Below are 21,686 nucleotides of genomic sequence, written 5' to 3'. Positions count from 1 at the left end.
AATTTCGTCAAGTTTCTCATAATAAATAATTAGCATTCAGCAACACGTGTGAGGGGGGGAAGTGAATTACAGACAAAATCATAAAACATAAAGCCTTTCCAATTAAATTCCAAAAGCTACAAGTATCTGTAAGCAATTATGTTTCATTTCAAAGTCTGCAGCGATGGCATGTTCTGGAGGTCCTCTGGATAGAAAAATAAAGTCAGACTTCAGAGGTTTCACTCTGGGAACTGGTGAAAAGCAGTGCATCTAATTTTTTCAAATAGTTTTTTCCTTATTTTGTAGTATTACCCTTTTGTGGACCAGTAAATTAAATATGTATCAATACCCCCGATTTATTTGTATGTTAAGTGAAACAACTTTAGTAAAGTGTTACAGCATGACCTCACATAGTACAGTACAGACTTGCATATAAAAACACACCCTGCAACTGACAGAAAGAAGGAAAAAGATAAAAGCATTTGTTACACAACCTATCCTATACCTTGTTCAAAGGACTGATCCCTCATTTGGAAATCAGTTCACAAAAAAGGAACTTGTTTTCAAGCAGACTTTCTTATCTGGAAGGCTGCCCAAGAAATCCTAATTTCAGGGACTGGGTTTTGATTAAAGGGACGCAGGTAACGGGGGGGGGCTGATTAATAGGAAGCAGCAATGATTGAGGCTCATGCATGAACTCAAGTAACTACAAGCCTTTATGTTGGAGGACAGGGAAACTTGTGTCCCTCCCCTCTGCAAAATCCGACAGGGATCCCTGGGCGCGCAGTCCGGGCAGCTCAGCTCAGCTCAGCAACTCTGACTTCTGTCGGTCTGGGATTTTCTCAACTCCATGGAAGGATCTGAAACACGGGGTAAGAACCGGCAACACCGACATGTGCTGTTTTAATGCAGCATACTTTTGCTTGTTGCTGTTCATTTCGTTTTAAAGAGGTTATGAGACAACGTTTTAGTAACGTAAAATAATGTAGTTGTTAAACGTTTGCAATGCTTTCTGTAGATTTATATACAGTGCGTGTTAGAGTGACACAAGTACACCATGCATGTATATATGCATGCATGTAGATAGATAGGTAGAGAGAGAGAGAGATGCATTGGTCGTGCAATTGACAGTGGTGGTGTAACTCTACTGCGGCACCAAAGTTATCAATACCGTTCAATCTTATTCATTAATTGTTGCATTAAAAACTCCGACAATACTAAAACACTTCTAATGATCCAATTATTCACCGGTTTGTTCATTGCACTGAGCAGAGGATAGCTATAACTGGCTGAAAGAAGAAACACAATTGTCAAACAAGTACTGCCTTTTGTGCGTGTGTGAGATTTTATTAACCACAAATTAGCTGAAAGAGCAGGGTTACGTTTTTATGATTAACGGGAGAATGGTGTAGGTGGAGCTGGTGGCCAAATGAAGCTTGCGACTTACTTTTATAAAAGATCTGCCTGCTTGGCCAGGGTCTAGTGAAAAAGTTTCTATTATTCAAGCATGAACAGATGGAGACCAGACCCGGAGCTGGGTCTGGTTTTAATATGGATTTGAAAGTCCTGCTGAACAACAGCACTACACTTCTAACTTGTTGCTGCTGTGTCTTTACAATGGGACTCTATTGAGACATTTGAAAGTGTCCTCTTGTGAGAAGCACTACACAAGTTACACTGTACATGTTGCTCTCCGTTAGTGTTGCTTGCAAGGAAAACCTTTGACTATTTGTGCACCTTTTATAGTAACTACGGAGAGAGATATTGATCTCAGATAAATGCATTAGTTCATAAATTAATATACACCGTGGGATATGAAAAATGCCATGTCGAACCAGACATTGTTGGTATTGCAATTAGGAAGTTTTAATGTAATGTTATATTCTAACCATTTAGTTTTTCACCTTCTTCCTCTTCTTCTTCATCAATGTCTAGTGTCCCTGTTCTTTGCATTAGGTGTGTCCTGTAGCTTGTAACACATCAAATGGCAACTCAAACATGCATGTTTACAATAGTAGCAAAGGTTTCAAAAGGTTGAGACCCCGAGTACTGGGATAAGCAAATATCACATGTTTGTAGGAAGGGTCATTGATTGTGTTACTTTAGCACAAACCTGACAGCATGCCTCATTTCATTCAAACAGGAGATGCACTATATGTGAACGGAGGCGTGCTGTGGTGAAGCTGTCTTTTTAAAGATACGAGAGAAACTAAAGACTATAATGTTGATGTTTTTTGTTTTCTCCCCCTCAACCTGTCTGACTATAAAAAAAAAACGATGTATTATGAATCACCAGGAATTACATCAGCGAAAGAGTCTGCTTTTGAAAACGAAAATAACCCCCTCAGGGATCTGTGCAGGAGGGTTTTTATTTTGAACTTTTAAATCACAGGGGATTAAATGAAGTTTGGTCTGCAATCACATCGCTGAGCTTTGATCACATAAACCATCGCTGCTCTGAACCGTTTGTAGCCTTTGGTTTAAGCTGTGGCTGGAGGGTGAGAGTTCAGTGTATCAAGGCGTGATGTCAGATTTTAATGTGCCACGAATTCCATTGTAAACCAACACTTGACATACCGGCCCCAGCATCATTAAGAACCGGTACAGCCAAGTAAATAAAGACAGAGTGGCCTGGTTTGAATTAATGACCTTACGTCCTTTGATTTGGTAACTGGTATAGATTTTACATGGCCCAAGAACACAATTTTAATCTCACGTGTGGTCTGTTCTCAGATACTTTGGAATAATCACTTAACTACCACCAAGCAAAGGGCCACATACAGTTCATGGGCTATAAGGGAAGCAGTGACACACTAATCTATTGTAATGTTTAGCATGCCGTTGGAGCCGGCCCAGCATCGAGCTGCACAATCCCGGCCTTCTGCTGAAGTGGCAGTGTGTGCGGCTGGGGTTTGAATCAGAGTTTGTTCCCCAGCTCTTTCACACTATTAAGGAAAATGAAAGCTGAGAATCTGTGTTACGACAAACTAACTAATCTTAGCTTTACTGAATATAAAATGTGAAATTGCATACAATATAAGAATTGGACCAAAAAAACGAATGATGAAATTGAAGTGTCCAGAAGGGATTTCATCGGGTGTGTTCCCACAGTTGGCCGTCATGAGTGCTGTAGCCCTTTGGATAATAGCCTGGATGAATATTATATTATTTGTTGGCAGCATAGCGAGAGAAGTTGTTCTTTGGGTTTCAGTCTCACTGTTTCAGCTCATCCAGTCATTAACTGTAATCAGGGCTGGGAATCGAGTCCACACTGGCAGTCATTTAGTCCTTGTGTTCATAACTCGTGACCTCTGGCCTGCAGTCCCGTACTGGTGGATGGAGGCTCGTACCATTGCTTTTGGTATTATAGGGAACACGGTAAAGGTGGGAATCTCAGCGGCAGCTCCGCATTCAGCCAGATTCCCACGGGACACACAGCGTCTGAAGTCAGCCTTTGTAATATTAAACCGTTTCCTTCAGACTTCACGGGAGGCCAGAAGTAGATCCATGAGACTTGCACATCAGGCACGGTCTGCTCAGATTTCACCTTGGCTTCTTTTTTCCTTTAAGGACTGAACTTGTGCAAAACACGAGCCGTAGTGAAGAGGTAGATGTCTTTTGAGCCCAAGTATTTCTGATCGAGTATTTGGATGTGCAATGATGACCTGCTAGTTATGACTAGAGACTAGAGTGTTGCTTTCGTGCCTATTGTACCGTTCAATGTAGTGATTTAATGTAGTGATATAAGTGCAATGAATTTCTGTAGTCTGCAGAAGTGAAAGTGTGCAGATCACAGTGCATCAGTGTAATTTGTTTAATGTTAACATTGCACCAATTGGACAGTTGATTTCTTCTTGGTATACATCAATACAGCCACTAATGAACACTGCACACTGAACTGTTACATTAATGCTTACTAGAGCAAAGGTACAATTTGTTTTAGGTTCAAGTATTTTTAATTCTATGAGAAAGAATGTATTTTGTGCATGTTTGCATATGTATTTCCTATTCTTGATGAATCACATGTAGTAGTTCTGTTATTGTAATGGTGTCTGGTGTAGCACAAAGTAATTAGGACCATGATTTGTCAGGCCAGCATTTATTAAGACATTTTTTAAATGCCATATTTGTAACAGTACAATTCCCAAATTAATTGCTGGGATTTCCAGTTGATTTGTATTTTAACCTTTAAAATTATTATCAATCCCTGCTGAAGTTCAACCTGACAATTAACTGTATTTCAGGTGGTTTTAAACTGTGATATTTTACCCCTGGTTTCAACATCTGCTGTTTAAACTACATAATTGTCTAAGAAAAGGATACATGAGAAATATGCAAATTCTGTTGCAAAATAATCAACATCTCTGACATGTTTCTGTAAATCACCAATGCAGTAAAAAGTTACTAGACTTTTACATGAGGTGTGATTTTAAAATATTGAACAAAATAACTTAATGTAATTAGACCTGCTATTTTGTAGGTTATCATATTCAATTTCATATTCGCAGGAATGTTTTTTGGTTGGTAGAAGTACTCCAAAAAAAATCAGCAGTCAGAAGAGTATAAATTCTACTGAGATCTTAGATGCTCCAAATTGAAAAAGTGCTGTAACATGTAAGCAGATTGTAGATTATATAATGTACCGTGTTTTATCTATACATGTTATCTATTAAGGGAACTATTGCATGTCAACATAAAATAATTACTTTTCATGCTCAACTGTTTTACCATATGCTGAAGTCTCTCTGCATTCACTGTGTTAGTTGTACAAGTGCCTTCTGTTTCAGAAACGGGAACACATGCTGTAAACACCATATACTGAGAAACTGAATTTTATATATGTTTTCTCAATTATGAGCCCCAATAGCCTTCATTATTTCAAAGAGTGTCTTGTATTTGGGGAGAATATATAAATTTAATCTGATACTGAAGCCGGAATCCAGATGGTGATAGTAGACACTCAATAGAGAACCTTTCACTGTTGAAATAGTGACTCACAAAGAAACTATGAGCTATAAATTTAATATTATTCATAGGTGAGCCCTAACTGGTCTTTATATGAAATCTGGTCTTTCACTTGCAATATTACATCATTTAAATACACTCCCTTCTCTCCTCCCACTTTTTTATTAGGTGTCTTTGTTGTACCGTCTTTCAAATCTCTTAATTTGTATGATATTAGTTAATATATCACCCCTGATGTTTGATTTTTGTCACATTTGTTCTGTTCCAGTGGAAGTCGCAAACATCAATACAGGATTCACCGATGAGGATATAAATGCAGAGGAAATGTTGTTTGATTATCATATTGTTTCATTTATATCAAGATAAAGTCTTTCGCTCGTCTTTTTCTGCTGTGTATCAATAGGATGTCTTTGTTTAAGTGCTGCTGCTAATTTATGGAAATAGAAGTAATGTCAGGCGTCTCTGTGGCATTCCCTGGTTAACAGATGGTATTTTGACAGAAATTGCTTTTGGGGATAAAATGTTTGCTCTATGTGACATCAGATGCAGCTGCAAGCAAAAAAGGTTAACCTTTGCAAATCAAACTCTGACATTTCATTAGTTTAAAATATTGTAATTGTAAAAAAATCTAATTAGGTTTAAGAAGTTACTTGACTGTATTTTGCAGGGCATAATTATCTTATGATTGAAAAAGTGTTGATGAATAAATGCTGAGGGGCGAAGACATATTTGGATAGTTGAAAAGATGCTGTGAACACACCAAACACCATAGTGTTAATTCTTTTAAAGACAGTAATTTCACTTTTTTATTTTTCGAACATAAGCCTCACATGCAGATGAAAATACAGTTTATATTCTTATTTTCATATCTCTCCATACACTCACTGCTGCTACACTTCAAATCTATACTGACATAATGCAAAGAGGGCTAATATTCTCCTTATCCCAGTCTGAAGCAAATATTCAAAACACAAACATGTGAATCATTATTTAAGCATAAATACTCAGGTTTTATTTGTTTCCTTTACCATTTAAAACATTCTTATTCAGACAGTAATCATTTCTAACAATACAAAGATGTTAAAGATGAAAATTCCTGTTTTTCCTCAAACAAATATGGCTTTAACTGGTTGGCAAAAATAAGATTAATGTGAACTGCAGTGACTTAGTGCTACTTATTATTTCTGTTGATATAGGCCATTGATGGTGTCATTCAATGTTAGTATTTTTGGACGTTCGAATAATTCCATGTTCCTGAATCAGAAATCAGTTTTCATTAATCTCCGCTGTTCACAGTATGGCGATGGCAAAAGGCAGAAAAAATTCATAACAAAAAAGAATCAGGATTGTAATGCAGACTTTAATGTTTGTGTATCAGGGCTTTTCATAGGACATATTCATACTTAAGGGTTCAACAGATCTTGTTCTGGTGATAAAAAATCTATAAGCAACCTTTTAGAAATGAAAAAATCTTTAAAGGTTATTTAATAATTGTTTAATATTGTTTTGTCGATATGTAGTCAATCCTGAAGCCTCACTAAGGGGCCCGTGCCTTTTAGTGAAGCTGACAGTTCTCTGCATTGTGGCGCAGGAGACCTGGGTTCGAGTCTCGCTGTGCTTGGAACCCCACAGTCTGTTACATTGGTGTCAGCAGTGGGATGTCGAGTCTGCATCAGTCCATCTCGATTAGGAGATGTAGGAACAGTGTGAGGACGTGCTGTAACTAGGAGATAGTATTGCGATTCTGAGGCCTTACTAAGGGGCCTTAAGTGATGCAGAAAGTGTGCTGCACTGTGGCGCGGGAGACCGGGGTTTGAGTCTCGGCGTGGCTGGAACCCCAAAGTATGTTATAATTTGTTTTAGTGTTTCTTTAAAGATATACAGCTCTGGGAAAAATAAAGAGACCACTCCAAGTTCAGAAATCAATGTTAAGTGGTCTCTTCATTTTTTCCAGAGCTGTATAGGACACAAATATTTTTCATTTGACTTCAGCTTTGTAGCTTAGTCTTAACTTTCCTTTATTTTTATTAGATGTATCTGTCAGTCCCGTCAGTCTGGGTTTGCTTTTGGATGGAGCCCTGTATTGACCCTTAATTTATTATTTTGAAAGATAATTGTATCATAATGCCTTTCATGGGTTTTTGACATTTAAACATTGATTGGGTTTAGTGTTGTATTATTGGACAAAAAAGCAATACTTTTTAGAAATATATATATATATATATATATATATATATATATACTTCCCTGTGGTTTCCCCAAATACCACACGTTTACTTTACTTTCCTGGCCATGTTTTCCTGAGTCCCATATCTTGGTTTGCAACAGCTCTTCATGCATGTGTACTTTCTGATTTACTGTATGTGAACCCACACTGCTACTTTTTTTCTCAATAAGGGACTTGGTGGTAAAGGCACAAACATTCAAAATAATACGGGACAAAATCTAATGTAGTATGATACACAAAGATGTGTCACAATAATCTGTTTCTGTTCAGACAGTATATTTAAAACTATATAATGCTTTTTGACCTGTGACTGCTTTAATGTCCAGTTCACTGGGTTCAGCTAAAGAAATGACCTTGCCTTTATTTCCATTGCCCTCTCCTTTGGACACTTTGCTGTGGTCAGTAATGCCCATAAACCCATAAAGCCCAAGTTATCAATCAGAGCTTTCAATCTCAACGCCATAGTGACATGTCATGTTTTTGTTGTTGTTGCAATTGAGTCTCACCACACTGCCAAAACAAGCTTATTTTAGCCATTAGAAATATCTGATTAAGGAACAAGGAGAATAAGCAGTGGAAACTGCTTGTATGGTAGTATGTTTTGTTTTTTCTTCTATATATTTTCTGCAATACATCAAGGAACATTTCTATTTTAATTGTGATGAGATAAGGTACAAATCTGCTCAAATGGATTCAGTGTTACAGCAGAACCCTATCCAAGATTTATCACTAATATGGAATGGCCCTAGACTGTGCATAAGCAATAACAGATCTTATTTTTTTATGTTAAAGAAAATACAAGACACGTCTGGTTCTGCGAGCTTTCCAGGGTTTATTTTCTCATGGTAACCTTTTTCTTTCCTGTACAGTATATTTATCGTACTGTGTACTGGAACAATAGACATACGACTGCACACTTCCAGCTTGGTTTAACAACTTCAGGTCGGGACAACTGTAAAACTTTGATTAGTAGCCTTGAGTAGCAGTAGCTCCATCTTCATACTAAGAGCAATTGAGCAAGCCCTTTTAATGATCGATAACAGTCTATAAAGTTATTTGATTAGTTATCTGCTCTAAATAAATAAACTCTTACTAGATTTCATTAAGTTGCCCTGGATAAGGGCGTCTGCCAAGAAATAAAAAATAAAAAATAATAAGTATTGTGAGTATATTAGGTACAGTCACATTTGTAAGCCAATACTATCAAATATAAACCTTTTGAACCCAGTTGTTTGACTGTTGTAGGGTGTTGTCTAAAGAAATGAATACTGTGTAAAATAAGTGAGAAAAACACTGTTATGACTGTTCATTTGAGCTCTGTAACATGTGTTTTCTATGTAGAGTGGTGTACAAAGAGTTGAATATTTGCTCTGCCCTAGCCTTTCTTTCAGGCAGCTGGCAGCTGTTGTAAAGTATTTATAAGCTGTGAAATGTAGACACATTATCTTTAGCGGGGAAATGAACACAGAATAAACAGAGTGATTTGGGAATGAAATCTACCTACCCTGAGATCACGATTCGTGTTTTTCCCCCCCTTGATCAACACTTTTTTCCCGTGACTTTGTGAAACTGAGTCTGAAGAATGCTTTGGATGTAAGGGGAACCATTTCAAGCATTCACCATGAAATTCTGGTTATGGGCTTTGGGGATCGCTACCCTTTCCAAAACAAACAGTCCCATTCATAATCTAACCTGGAAGGAAATATAATAGAGAATTCAGAATCTGTAGCCATTTCAGAAAATACAAAATACAGTCTGCGGTTCTCTTTGTGTGAGTTTTTGGGCTTGATTGGATTGATGTTCTTGTATTTTCCTGTGGGGTTTCTTAATAAAATGCATTTTCGTTATTCACCGCAGTACATTTTAAATTTAAGAACCGGTTTAGCTAGTGAGACGTTTTCTAAAGTGACTGTCAAATAATAATAGGATGTGGAAATTGAGCAGATTTAATTTAATTTAGAAGAGCATCTGATCCATGTAACTGGTACAAAATCATGCATTTATAATATACTATACTGTATTACTAAGTTCTGCATGTCTTTATTATGAAGTTTGAACTTAATAAGACTAATATAATTGAGATTCAATAAAAAGCCACAACACATATTCTGCTGCAAGTCATCTTGGAAACATAAATGCTTGTGAATGATTTATTCCAGATTTACCCACAACAAATTTAATTGTATGCTTTAATAGCATCACATCACAGATGATCCCATTAGCAATGTAATGGGCCCTGGAGTCATTGACTGTGGGGGTTACTGTAGAAGCCACTAAACTTCACTTCTTTGTGACAGTTCTGTTTATTGGATAGGAATATTAAAAACAACATTAAATAAGTCAAACACATTTTGAAGTCATGCATTTAAGGAACAGGTATTTCCTGGTTGTTATTGAATTGCCAACACACATTTTATACATTTATCACATTCATAGCTGTGGGTGAATGTGTTCATAACTTCAGAATTCTGAGCAACCTTGTGGTTATTAAAGTGGGACGGGTTTAAGCTGAAAAACTAAACTATGTAGCCAGATGTTGGCTTTAACTCTGAGAGTTGGGCTCGCTAAATGTGCCTGACAGGAAATCTGCTGGGTACGGTCTTTAACAGACTTTTCTTTTACTGTTTTAGGTTCTGCAAATTGGAGGCAGTAAATGAAAGAAGCTTCAGCTGCATACTTATTACACACTCCTGGTAAGGATAAACAGATTGAGGACAACTTTCTTATTTCCTTTGTGTTGCTTTTTTGAGACTGGATGCACAATGGCTTTGCATACACACATTGGATCGATACTTTTGAAGTCTGTACTGTTTTTATGCATCAGCGGTGGCTTGTGCCAGAAAGACTGTACTGGTGTGGATTGCCCACTCCTGGACAACTGCATTGAAGAGGTTTTGGAGAGGAACGCGTGCTGCGCATCCTGCTTGCAGAAGGGATGTACGTGTGAGGGATACCAGTACTACGACTGCATCAATGTCGGGTTCAAGAACGGCAAAGTACCGGAAGGGGAATCGTACTTTGTTGATTTTGGAAGCACCAAATGTTCTTGTCCGAAAGGCGGTGGGAAGATAAGCTGCGACTTTATTGATTGTCCCGATATTGTTGCGCACTGCATTGACGTTATCGAACCGGCTGATGGCTGTCCGCAGTGCGAGCGAATCGGATGTGTCCATGGGGACCAGAAATATGAGGCGGGTGACACTTTCCAGATGGAGCCGTGTAAGGTCTGCCACTGCCCGAATGCGGGTGGAGAACTAATGTGCTATCCTGTCCCAGACTGTGACCCTGGAACCATGGAGAAACCTGTACTCCACACAACCACTGAAGAAAACGTGTCAGAAAAGCATTACGACGATCCGTACATCTACGACCAGACCGGCTCGGAAGACCGGCTGTCCAAAGTATCTCACGTGACCCAAGATGGCAGCCTGCCGCTCTTCAAACCCGACACACCCAGCACAAATGAAGGAGACGACTATGACTACACGCACACTGATTCGGAAAGATCCACACTGTACGATCCGGCTTTGCCCACTAAGCCTGCCATTATATCCGTGTCCTATTCTGAATCTCCAGCTCTGGCAGAACTATTTAATGAGGACGTAAAACAAGAACTTCGACAGACATTCGGGACTCATAATGGAGAAGAAGAAGAAGAAGAAGAAGAAGAAGAAGAAGAAGAAGAAGAAAAAGAGACGACAGAAAGTCCTTTGGTTGATCAGGCCACTCCGTTTCAGGACGTTGGAACGAGCGATGCAGGAGTCCCTGGCAGAGGCACTGAAGAGCCAACACCTGAGACGGTAGAAGAGGAGGATGGTGAAGAAGAAAGAGTGGTGACCTTGAAAGACATAACTACGAGTGAGTCTGATAAAACAGAGGTCACATATGTTATTGATCACCGACCAGAACCAGAAACTCCCCCTGTTCTTCCTGCAGGACAAAACCACAGTCACTCTGGAAGAAGTGAAAACCCCCCTTTGGAGCATGAAAATCCTGACAAGAAATACGAACAGGTTTTGTTTCCTACAGTTAAATTTAGTCCAACAAGCGAGCCTTCGGTCATTGTCAAAGCTGACAATAGCCATCTCCCCAATAAGCAATCGCAATCACTCTTTAATTACCAAAATGAAGACGAGGAGGCTAAAAATACCGTTGACTCCATTCCAGAAGCACCGGAAGGTGAGTTCGCTGAATTACCTTTTTTTTCTTAAATCGTTGAACTCATCACCTATAGATAAGAAGAATGCGGTATTGTATATATTCCTTAAACGTTTGTTGCATGTCTGATGTTATTTTTAGGATTGTGTGTTCATTGTCAGATTTGTAAATGCCCATCCCAGCCAGTTGGTCTTTTTTTGTCACCTTGTCCAGTTGCAACACCCCGAAACTCTTCTTGCTGAAAGACGGATGTAGGGCTGAATGAATTATATGTCTTGCTGAAATTCATCATTCATCAGATGTTAATTTCTGGTATGCTGTATATTTCAGCCGTGACAAAAAATGCAGTTAATGAGTCCCTAGATATAAATGGACAATAATGCCAGATTACAGGTCATGCATTTCATGACTCCTTAGGGAGAGAGGTACAGGTCTTTTAAAGAAAAGAAAATTCTGCAGTTATAGCAGAATAAATTAATTGCTGTGGCCTTTTCACTGTAAAATATGCCTAATTTGGCTGAGAATGCACTTGATTATTTCTAGACAATTCTCAATCTGAGTGTTCGTATGCAACACGAAAACTTGAATGGGGCATGATGCCAAATCCTTAGTCTTGTGGTTTACTTCTGCCTTATGAGAATTAAATTCCCTGCTGTGAGGAATGTGGCGCATATATATTTCACCATGTTCAAATACCGAATTGGGTAAACATGTTTGCAGGTAGACTAAGGAAAGGCTGCACGGAAGAGGCAAAACATGTCATGTGACAGGCATTCGTGTGGTGGGAGGTCATGTTATTGCCACTGTGGAAAATACAGCTGGCTTACAGGAGAAAATGCAACTCTTATTTAAGATGTAGCTGATGAGTGTCGTCCACTTGTGAGAGGAACCAATTAAGATTCTTTTCCAGTTTTTTTAAGCGTCTGTCAAATGTTTCCGTTGGCCACTTGTGAGAGCACAGGTTTGCTTACATGAAGAAACAATCAAAAACCTTGGTGTATTATATCTGGAGAGCCCAGCATGTGAACCATCATTTCTTTGTCAGTTACCATCTACCAATCCAGTGCCGCAAACACAAAAACACTATGTTTCTCATTACAGATTCCATGTGGAAGAGTACAGTGTTAAAATGAAATCTTTACTTGTATCCAACCTGAGATTTGGTGTGTTGTATCCAAAGTACGGTTGGTGGGGGGAGACTGCATTCAGGACACAAAGTAACACAGATGTTTATTATTTTTCCATTTAAAAAGGAACCCTCGATTTGTCGGATAGCTTGTATTTTTTTAGCTGGATGAAGGTATTAGCACATCAAATTAAATCTTTCCTGTGACTAGCCAGTGGGTAAAACAGGAATTCCCTATCTCTCTTTACGCAGGCTGGCTCCCATCCAAAACAAACTTTGCGCATCAGCTTTAAGCCTCTAGGTCCCCTGACAGGTAGACTCACCCTTTCCTTTTCATCATGAGAACCAGGGCGATCCTATTACTTGTTTTTGTTTTCACTAAAAACACACACTCTTCTGGTCAAAGAACAGCAGCGGCGACTAGGGTTACAGCTGGATCAAAAAAGAAGATCAAAGTCGTCCGCACAAATCAGTAGGTATTGTAGATAGATATCACCAGCAGACCTTGATGTGACCAAGACTCTGGCAAGCTGTGCTGTGTTAATGGTTTCTTTCATGAAATGGACCCTAATAATGCATGCTTTCTCAAATGGGTTCCCCAGACAGACAGCTAATCTTAAGTTCTCTTAATTAATAGCGATGCCAGTTATTCCATGGAAGCAGATTGAAAAGTCCATGGATTTTAGCTTTGATCTGAAGGTAGAAAAGTATTTTTTGAAGTTGCAATGCTAATGGCTCTGCAGTGTTTATCCCCTGGGGTGCAGAATTTGTGAATGTCGTTGTGTGTGTGTGTGTCTGTTTAACCTGTTCCAGATTAGTATGTTTTTCTCAGTCTAAACTCTACTAAATTAGGTTATGGATTCACTTTATTTATTTCAAGTGCTTTGGAGATGTTTCTGATTTGCAACATATTAATAAATCTTGCCTCCATTTTTATACAGAAAAACAAGGACGTTGGTTAAGTTTGACAGTAATGTAAAGACATGTGGCTGAATTTCTTTGTAGCTACAACCAGTCAATGTTGAAATGATTTTTAATGACAGGTCGAACCTTCGTTTTTAATTTGTAAAATGTGCAGTTCATACTATTGACATGAGTGAAATTGTATGAAATTGTAGACTGCTGTATTCTAAGTTTATAAGAGAATAAAGGTTGTTTGGCCTGTCATACTTGAATGCTATCAGATAAGTAGAAGCAGGTTTCGAATCTGATATTTTAAGGAATATGAAATGTAATGTGTATCTAAATGTTATATGATAAATAAACCATATTGGTTGAATTAGATGAACCTCAAGGAGTTGTTTAAAGCAGGTCAGAATGGGCCAGAGGCGCCACTATTTGACTGTAGTTAGGCTAAGCCTCCTGTGAATGAATAGCACATGACGAAGGACAAGCAGAAATGTCTTGAGGATGAGCTGGCCTAGAGGTTGTGAATACTGTGGTGTTACAGTCTCTGCTTTGATGTTTCTGACCCCACAGGAACCCAGATTCACTCTGATGGTGATGTCTGTAACCTCACGCCACATGCTGCTCAAAGCTGACCTTCACAAAATGCTTCCCTAAGAACATTTTTCTGAGCTCCCTTCAAAAGTACACTTATTATAAACAATCAGTCTGATTATTATGATTATTATTGTTATTAATAGTAATAATAGTCCAATCAGATCAATTTTGAACATGTAACACATTTTTTATTAAGCATGTCTGTAAATTAGACTATTGGAAACTTTTGCCGATCCCCTGGGGTAACATTCCTCCAAGGGGAAAACTGCAAGTCTTTCCTGTCAATGTGCAATCCAGATTGTGTGCTTTCCACGCGTCTCTCAGATTCGGCTGCCCTTAACGTCAGAATCCCTCTCTTGACCCACGGGGGGCTTAAAGAAAGTAAATATAAAGGGTACTGGATACGAATGAAAAATTACAGAAAACTCCAGTGAAGGCTGTTAGAGAGAAATTAATTTGCATGCCTACATGTCTGCCAAAGTTGAAAATCTTTTTTTTTCCTTCCCCTAATTGACAAGAAATAACACACACAGTTCAGTACTCAATATTGTATTATTTTATCAACTGCTGTGGCATTCGTTTGTCTATATATGTAATCCATTTGTCGCTCCAAAGCAAGAGGAATTAAAAAAATATATTATTTGACACATCCATTGCACCCCTCCGAGTATGAATACTAAACGATTCCTTTAACTTTGCTTAGTAGTTGGGATTATTCTGCACATAAAACTGTATTTGGCTTTTGAATTAATATTGTCCTAAATGGGATTCAAAAGATTTCCGATGTCAATGTGATTGTGTCTGATTTAAATGGGATGCCAACATGTATGATTCTCCTCTTGCCGAGGAACCTAACATTGTGTCAGAACCACCTGTTTGGTGCTTCATAGTGAAAAATACGTAGATTACGAATAAAGCAGATTATAAAAAATGTGAATTTTTGTGAAGCACTGTCAGTTTCCAAAATAAAGATATATTTTCAGTGCAGTTTCAGATATTTATCTATTTTCTTTTTTCATGGTCTGTATAGATTAGATTTAGAGATTTATGTCTCGGTGTCCCTGTATGACTTTTCACATCATTAAAGATCATTGTAAGTACTGGGGTTTTAAAACCATGAAAATCCTTTAAAGTGATTTTATGCACTTGTCACCCCCAATAATTTATGTTCGACATGGCCGACATGGCACACACTGTCAGTCGTACCATATGGTAAATTACAAAATGACAGCATGACCAATCGCTTAATGTTCTTCAGAATGCTGTTCGTCTCATGCACAAAAACCTTTTATTTGAGTTTCAGGTTGCAAGTCAAGATGCAGTGTGTACTAATGGGATTGGAATTCAGTATCAGGAATGGTCTGGTCAGGACTGAAATGAAAGGCAGTTGTAAACTCACTGCAATGGAGAGAAAACCATGTAAAGCCAGTCAACATACACTCACCTAAAGGATTATTAGGAACACCATACCAATACTGTGTTTGACCCCCTTTCGCCTTCAGAACTGCCTTAATTCTACGTGGCATTGATTCAACAAGGTGCTGAAAGCATTCTTTAGAAATGTTGGCCCATATTGATAGGATAGCATCTTGCAGTTGATGGAGATTTGTGGGATGCACATCCAGGGCACGAAGCTCCCGTTCCACCACATCCCAAAGATGCTCTGTTGGGTTGAGATCTGGTGACTGTGGGGGCCAGTTTAGTACAGTGAACTCATTGTCATGTTCAAGAAACCAATTTGAAATGATTCGACCTTTGTGACATGGTGCATTATCCTGCTGGAAGTAGCCATCAGAGGATGGGTACATGGTGGTCATAAAGGGATGGACATGGTCAGAAACAATGCTCAGGTAGGCCGTGGCATTTAAACGATGCCCAATTGGCACGAAGGGGCCTAAAGTGTGCCAAGAAAACATCCCCCACACCATTACACCACCACCACCAGCCTGCACAGTGGTAACAAGGCATGATGGATCCATGTTCTCATTCTGTTTACGCCAAATTCTGACTCTACCATCTGAATGTCTCAACAGAAATCGAGACTCATCAGACCAGGCAACATTTTTCCAGTCTTCAACTGTCCAATTTTGGTGAGCTTGTGCAAATTGTAGCCTCTTTTTCCTATTTGTAGTGGAGATGAGTGGTACCCGGTGGGGTCTTCTGCTGTTGTAGCCCATCCGCCTCAAGGTTGTACGTGTTGTGGCTTCACAAATGCTTTGCTGCATACCTCGGTTGTAACGAGTGGTTATTTCAGTCAAAGTTGCTCTTCTATCAGCTTGAATCAGTCGGCCCATTCTCCTCTGACCTCTAGCATCAACAAGGCATTTTCGCCAACAGGACTGCCGCATACTGGATGTTTTTCCCTTTTCACACCATTCTTTGTAAACCCTAGAAATGGTTGTGCGTGAAAATCCCAGTAACTGAGCAGATTGTGAAATACTCAGACCGGCCCGTCTGGCACCAACAACCATGCCACGCTCAAAATTGCTTAAATCACCTTTCTTTCCCATTCAGACATTCAGTTTGGAGTTCAGGAGATTGTCTTGATCAGGACCACACCCCTAAATGCATTGAAGCAACTGCCATGTGATTGGTTGGTTAGATAATTGCATTAATGAGAAATTGAACAGGTGTTCCTAATAATCCTTTAGGTGAGTGTACATCTTCCAGTAGAGTCATAAGTACCAGGGTTTGTAGGAAATACAGATCTCTGTCGTGAAAGAGGACAGGGCCAGAGAATACCCATTAGAGTGTCCTATCGCCAGTCTAGCCTTCTAAATTTTAAAGCCATTTCTTGGTCACACAGAATGGTTTTCATTTCCTCTCCTAATTATTAGTCTCATAATTGTAATTCGTTTTCTACTGCCACTTGCTGCTGTTCATTTGCAGAATTGAGTAATAGAAAGACTTTTGATCACATTCCAGACTGTGGACCTCGGGTAAATTAATGTTTGTGACAGGTTAGCACCTGGTCTCCAGAGGAAATCTCTGCAGAGGAAGGAAGTGAGATATTTTATTAAGAATTTATAGATTTTAGACCGCGTTGACAGCCCTGTGTGATCCCTTCAGTCTGCATAACTCAGTTTAGGCAATGTGAGACACTCGCATACAAACATCATGCTAGCATCGATTTAGCATTTTACAGAAGAACATGCTGTGCACATGAGATATGTGTTAGAAAATAGCACAAATAGGAAAACCATCTGTGAAACACAAAGCCCCTTCTTACCCTTCTGATTTGGAGGCAACTGTATATATATATACACATAGGTATTTGTGCTTGTATTAACTATTCATTATATGACTAGTCTGTTTGTATTAAATACAAGATAATTAAATACACTTGAGTAATGTATTTATATGTTGCAAAGCCATATATCTTTCAAACATATGAGTGGTTATGTATTTTTTCCATCAGGGTGTGTGTTAATAGAGGTCCACAGTGCGTTGTTGATGTTGGCTGGAAATTGAGGTGGAAAACCACGCTGGCCTCAACATTCCCACAGGACAAACGGGGAAAATTGGTTGGCTTAATTAGTCTCACTACCCTACTGAGCGCACGCCTGCTGAAACCTTATAGCGATCCATCTGGGTGCGATAGTCCATCAGGGCACAGTTAAGTGATCGGCTTCACTGGGTTGTGGGAGGAACCTCGAAATGATGGTATAGCAGGGTATCGAGTAAAGCCTGCGTGAACAGCGCTTTGGTGACCGTGGTGTGATGAAGCAGTGAATCGGGATGGCTGTGTTTTTTTTCAAGCTAGAAAGCATCATTTGAAGTCCTGTTCTCAGATGGACCCTTTACTCTTTCAAGACAATGTGCAGGAAATGTTTTTTAGTATTGTTAATGTCGTTCAAGCAATCTCTTCGTGTGATATGTTGAGGAGGGGGGGGTGGGGGGTGGTCAGTGCCTTCAAAGGCCGCAGAACATTGAAGGCCTTTTCTAAAAACACCATTACTCGTGATGGATGAGTGTGTCTTGTTATTGCCTCGGAGCCGGGGGCCACTGCACTTTCCCTCCTGAGCCCATGCTGCTTTTAGTTTCTTTCCCATGCATTTCTATTTTTTCTGCGTTGTGCTGTATCTGCTCCACTACAGTTACTGCAGTTGAGGGTGTGTACTGCGAGCTCATTTTCCAGGCCTGGTATGATATTTCCATCGAGACAAATCCATAACTTTCCAGTTCAGTGGCTGAAAGGATATTGTACCAGCAACAATAAAGATGAGATTTTTATCCCTGACAAATGTGTGTAAATGGTATAATAAATTGGCATGTATTCCTAACAACTAGAGAAGTAGTTCAATATCTACCACCACATGTTTTCTTAGTGAAACTGTAGAAGAATAAAAGTAACACAAGAATTGGTAACACACTATAATAATTAGTAACAATTCCTAATGAATTGCTGAATGAATCCTACAGGAATAACATGAATGTCTTAGGATTAATGGCAGGTGAAGTGCATGAGGTATTCATATGTTCCTCCTGTATTCATACATCAATTCATGAAATATCTGTGTCTATTATTGCAACATGAGACTAATTTATTTTACTATTGCTTCTCAGATGCGGTATTTTACTGATATATATATATATATATAGAGAGAGAGAGAGAGAGAGAGAGAGAGAGAGAGAGAGAGAGAGAGAGAGAGAAAAAATGTCAGTATTATTATAACAAATTCCAGGAATCATGGTAGAAGATCTCAGCTGGGTTCTAAGACCAGTTCACTTTCCTACACTGACTGCCTCCCACTCATAAAATAGGAGGATTGAAGCATTTGTCTTTCTTTCCTTCTGAATTATTTGTATGGCTACCGTGCTGAACTAAATTCTGTCTGGTTCAGTATATTTCTCTTCCCTGACACTGAGAGCCGGTTCATGACAGACAATAAAACAAAGTATGAAATAGCAAAACCTCATGGCTTATTATTTTATATTTTTACAGCAGGCCAGTAAAACTGATCAATCGTGGTTTGCGAACTGGTTACTTGTGGAGAGAAAGTGTGTTTTGGCACCCGTGTAAGGTAGCCCTGTTTAAGTGTTTAACCTTATCTCAGAGAACAGCAAGATAAATACACCAACACTGTCCTTTCCTCCCTTTGTTGTGACATGAGTGGAAGTGGATGTAGGTATGTGTTTGTCACCTCGAGGCGAGATGCACAAATTCCAAAGCGGACGCGACAGGGAATCAAGTAATCTTTGCCATTAATGGTTGGTTACCCAGGCCAGGGACATTGTGTTGTGCGGAGGATAAGGCAAGTGATGAGGCAGCCTGGAAAATATTTCTTAAATCTTTCACCAGCTCCATTAATATTGATTGTTCTTTGTAGAAATATTCTTCCTGTGTGGAAGACAGATTAAGCATGATTTGTGTTTTGAATGCATTTGTTGATAACGATCGTAGGTTTGCAAGAACAATGCCGCTTTCTGTGCAGCTCCATAGCAATCAGTGTTTGCAAAATAAACGTCTAATGAGAGAGTTTAGAAAAGGAGAAATGTGCCAAATGAGCTTATTGCGTCCGCGTGCAATTTAATTCTAATAACTTCTGACACGAATTCCTGCTCAAATAGTACAGGAATGTCAACAGTCGTATCAGGTTAATGTACTAGTAAATAAGTAATGTTGAATGCATATATTTTACACTTCATTTTAAATTGAAGTGCTTTAAATGGTTTCTGAATACTAATATACAGTTATTTTACTAAATCCTATATACACTGCAGTCTTCTATTATTTAGACCAATTTAAGAAATTGTTTATAAATTTTTTAACTTAGTTGTTTTACACAGAATTCAGTTTTTAACGGTTGACTCAATATATTATGATATCCTTGTAGTTATGCTTACAAGCAGTTAGGCATTAGTTTACAATATGTATATACCATATTGATAAAAGTTTGGTCTAATACAACATAATGAGGAACAATACTATTCTGGACACCTGCAGACCTTGAAAATACCTCAGAATACCTCAGATTTGTATAATTGCTGCCAATTCCGTAAATACATCTATTAAAAAGTGCAGGTTTGATGTATGGGTATTACAGTTAGAATTATTACTGAATAATGAATCTGAATATTATGTAGGTGATATGCTAGTTAATGTTTATCCTTGTGTGAACTGAAGATTTGGACTTGGGCTGTAAAAGGTGTCACAGTTACATTGAGTAGTGCTTTGAATAGATTCATGTTGCACTAAAATTAGGTTTAGTGCTAATGTTTTGTGCTGGTGAGGGTTCGAGTCCCCAGTATACTTAGGCTTTCCTTAAGGTCCAGTTTGCTTCTACTGACTAATCTCGACTGTGTTTAGGTTTGTAGGCACATACCTCTACAAACCAGGGTGGGGTTCACTTTGATTCACAGGGAGGCAGGGGGTCAGGTTCCCGATTTAAGAAAAGAAAAAGGAAAATGTGACCGAGCTAATGATGATATACCGATTTGGTAATCTAGATGGATCTTAAATGATGAGCTTTACAGTAGCCTGTTTTGTTTTATTTATTCATTTAATCGAATTTCTTTGAGAAATGCATACATGTAACTGGAAACTCTTCACAATTGCATTACAAAGTGTGTGTCTACTTACTGGAGAACCACCCACCCTGACTGAGAAAAAGAAAAACACGTACAATCAAACCCTGTACTGGAGTCTTAAGTATTATCTAAGGGAATATGAACATTTTTTCCCGGCACCGATCTGGCGTACAGTGTGGAACTCAACACAAATAGTTTGTGTTGGTGAATGCCCAAATAGTGCAGCGAAACCTTTTGTCTATTGTTTTTTTATGTAATGACATTATGAATTACATGAGACGCATGGCAGAAAAGAGTTCATTCCCAGGATATGAAGTAAGCGACTATGATAAAGTGGTCAGATTCAAATTATCCACTTACTTGAGTAAGACTAACATTTATAAACTGTTTTCACCAACTCTCTGTGTGTTTGATAATGGATGGAATTACTAGGAAAGTGAGAGAATTGCTTTTCCATGCATAAATTAGAAACTAGAGCTGTTCAGATTGTTGTTCATTTTGTTCCAGGCTTTAGTGGCATATTTTAATGCAGTAACACAGATAAAAGCACGGTGAGGTCACTGACCTTTAACTGACCTAGTGCATTCTCCCCCTGTCTAAACTTGGCAACTCCTTCTGGGTACCTCAAAGATATCGCTGCTCTAGAGGCAGTTCAGAGGAGAGCAGCCAGACTTATTCCAGGTCTGAAGGGAATGTCCTACTGAGAGACTGAGGAACTGAACCTTTTCACCCTGGAACAGAGGAGACTACGTGGGGATTCAAGTCTTCAAAATCATGAAGGGCATCGACAAGAGAATATAACTTCAAACTGAAATTGTGTCCCATTTTTGTGATGTCACCACATCGTAGCACTGTTTAATATGAACACAGTTAAGTGTGCATTTTGATTTGACCAATGTCTTTTCTAATTACATTTAGGAAGGGAGGAATTTTCAACATGGCCATCAATAACATAAAGAAATTCCATATAGCGTGGTTTAGTGTGTCTGAAGTCCTGATTCGGGCACATTTTGATGAACTCCATCAAGAATGTCAGCAAACCAACTTTTGGTAAGAATGTCACTTTTGAAACGTATTCGGTATTTTACGTCTGCAGTCCAGAAATTGGCTTCACCGCTCAGTCTGGCTGTGTGGACAGGATTATGCTGACACCTGTCACAGTTTGATAGAGGACCAAAGATGAATGTCTCAAATGGT

The 21,686-nt window shown here is 38.8% G+C and overlaps 1 protein-coding gene across 3 annotated transcripts in view; it reads left to right on the top strand.

Moving 5' to 3' along the window:
- Positions 1-693: 693 nt before the first annotated feature.
- The window catches only part of fbln2 (fibulin 2), a 49,625-nt gene continuing 28,632 nt past the window's right edge, over positions 694-21,686 (top strand). Inside the window, exons 1-2 of one of the 3 annotated variants that reach the window (XM_066697782.1) lie at positions 694-851; positions 9,802-11,350. In XM_066697782.1, the coding sequence (XP_066553879.1) occupies positions 9,934-11,350 (1,417 nt within the window). In that variant the 5' untranslated portion in view covers positions 694-851; positions 9,802-9,933. The remainder of the gene's footprint in view (positions 852-9,801; positions 11,351-21,686) is intronic. The other 2 variants (XM_066697779.1, XM_066697783.1) reach the window with 2 other exon arrangements.

The sequence above is a fragment of the Amia ocellicauda genome, chromosome 3, assembly GCF_036373705.1.
Source record: "Amia ocellicauda isolate fAmiCal2 chromosome 3, fAmiCal2.hap1, whole genome shotgun sequence".
Classification (NCBI taxonomy): Eukaryota; Metazoa; Chordata; class Actinopteri; order Amiiformes; family Amiidae; genus Amia; species Amia ocellicauda.
This window is presented reverse-complemented; position numbering and strand designations above follow the sequence as displayed.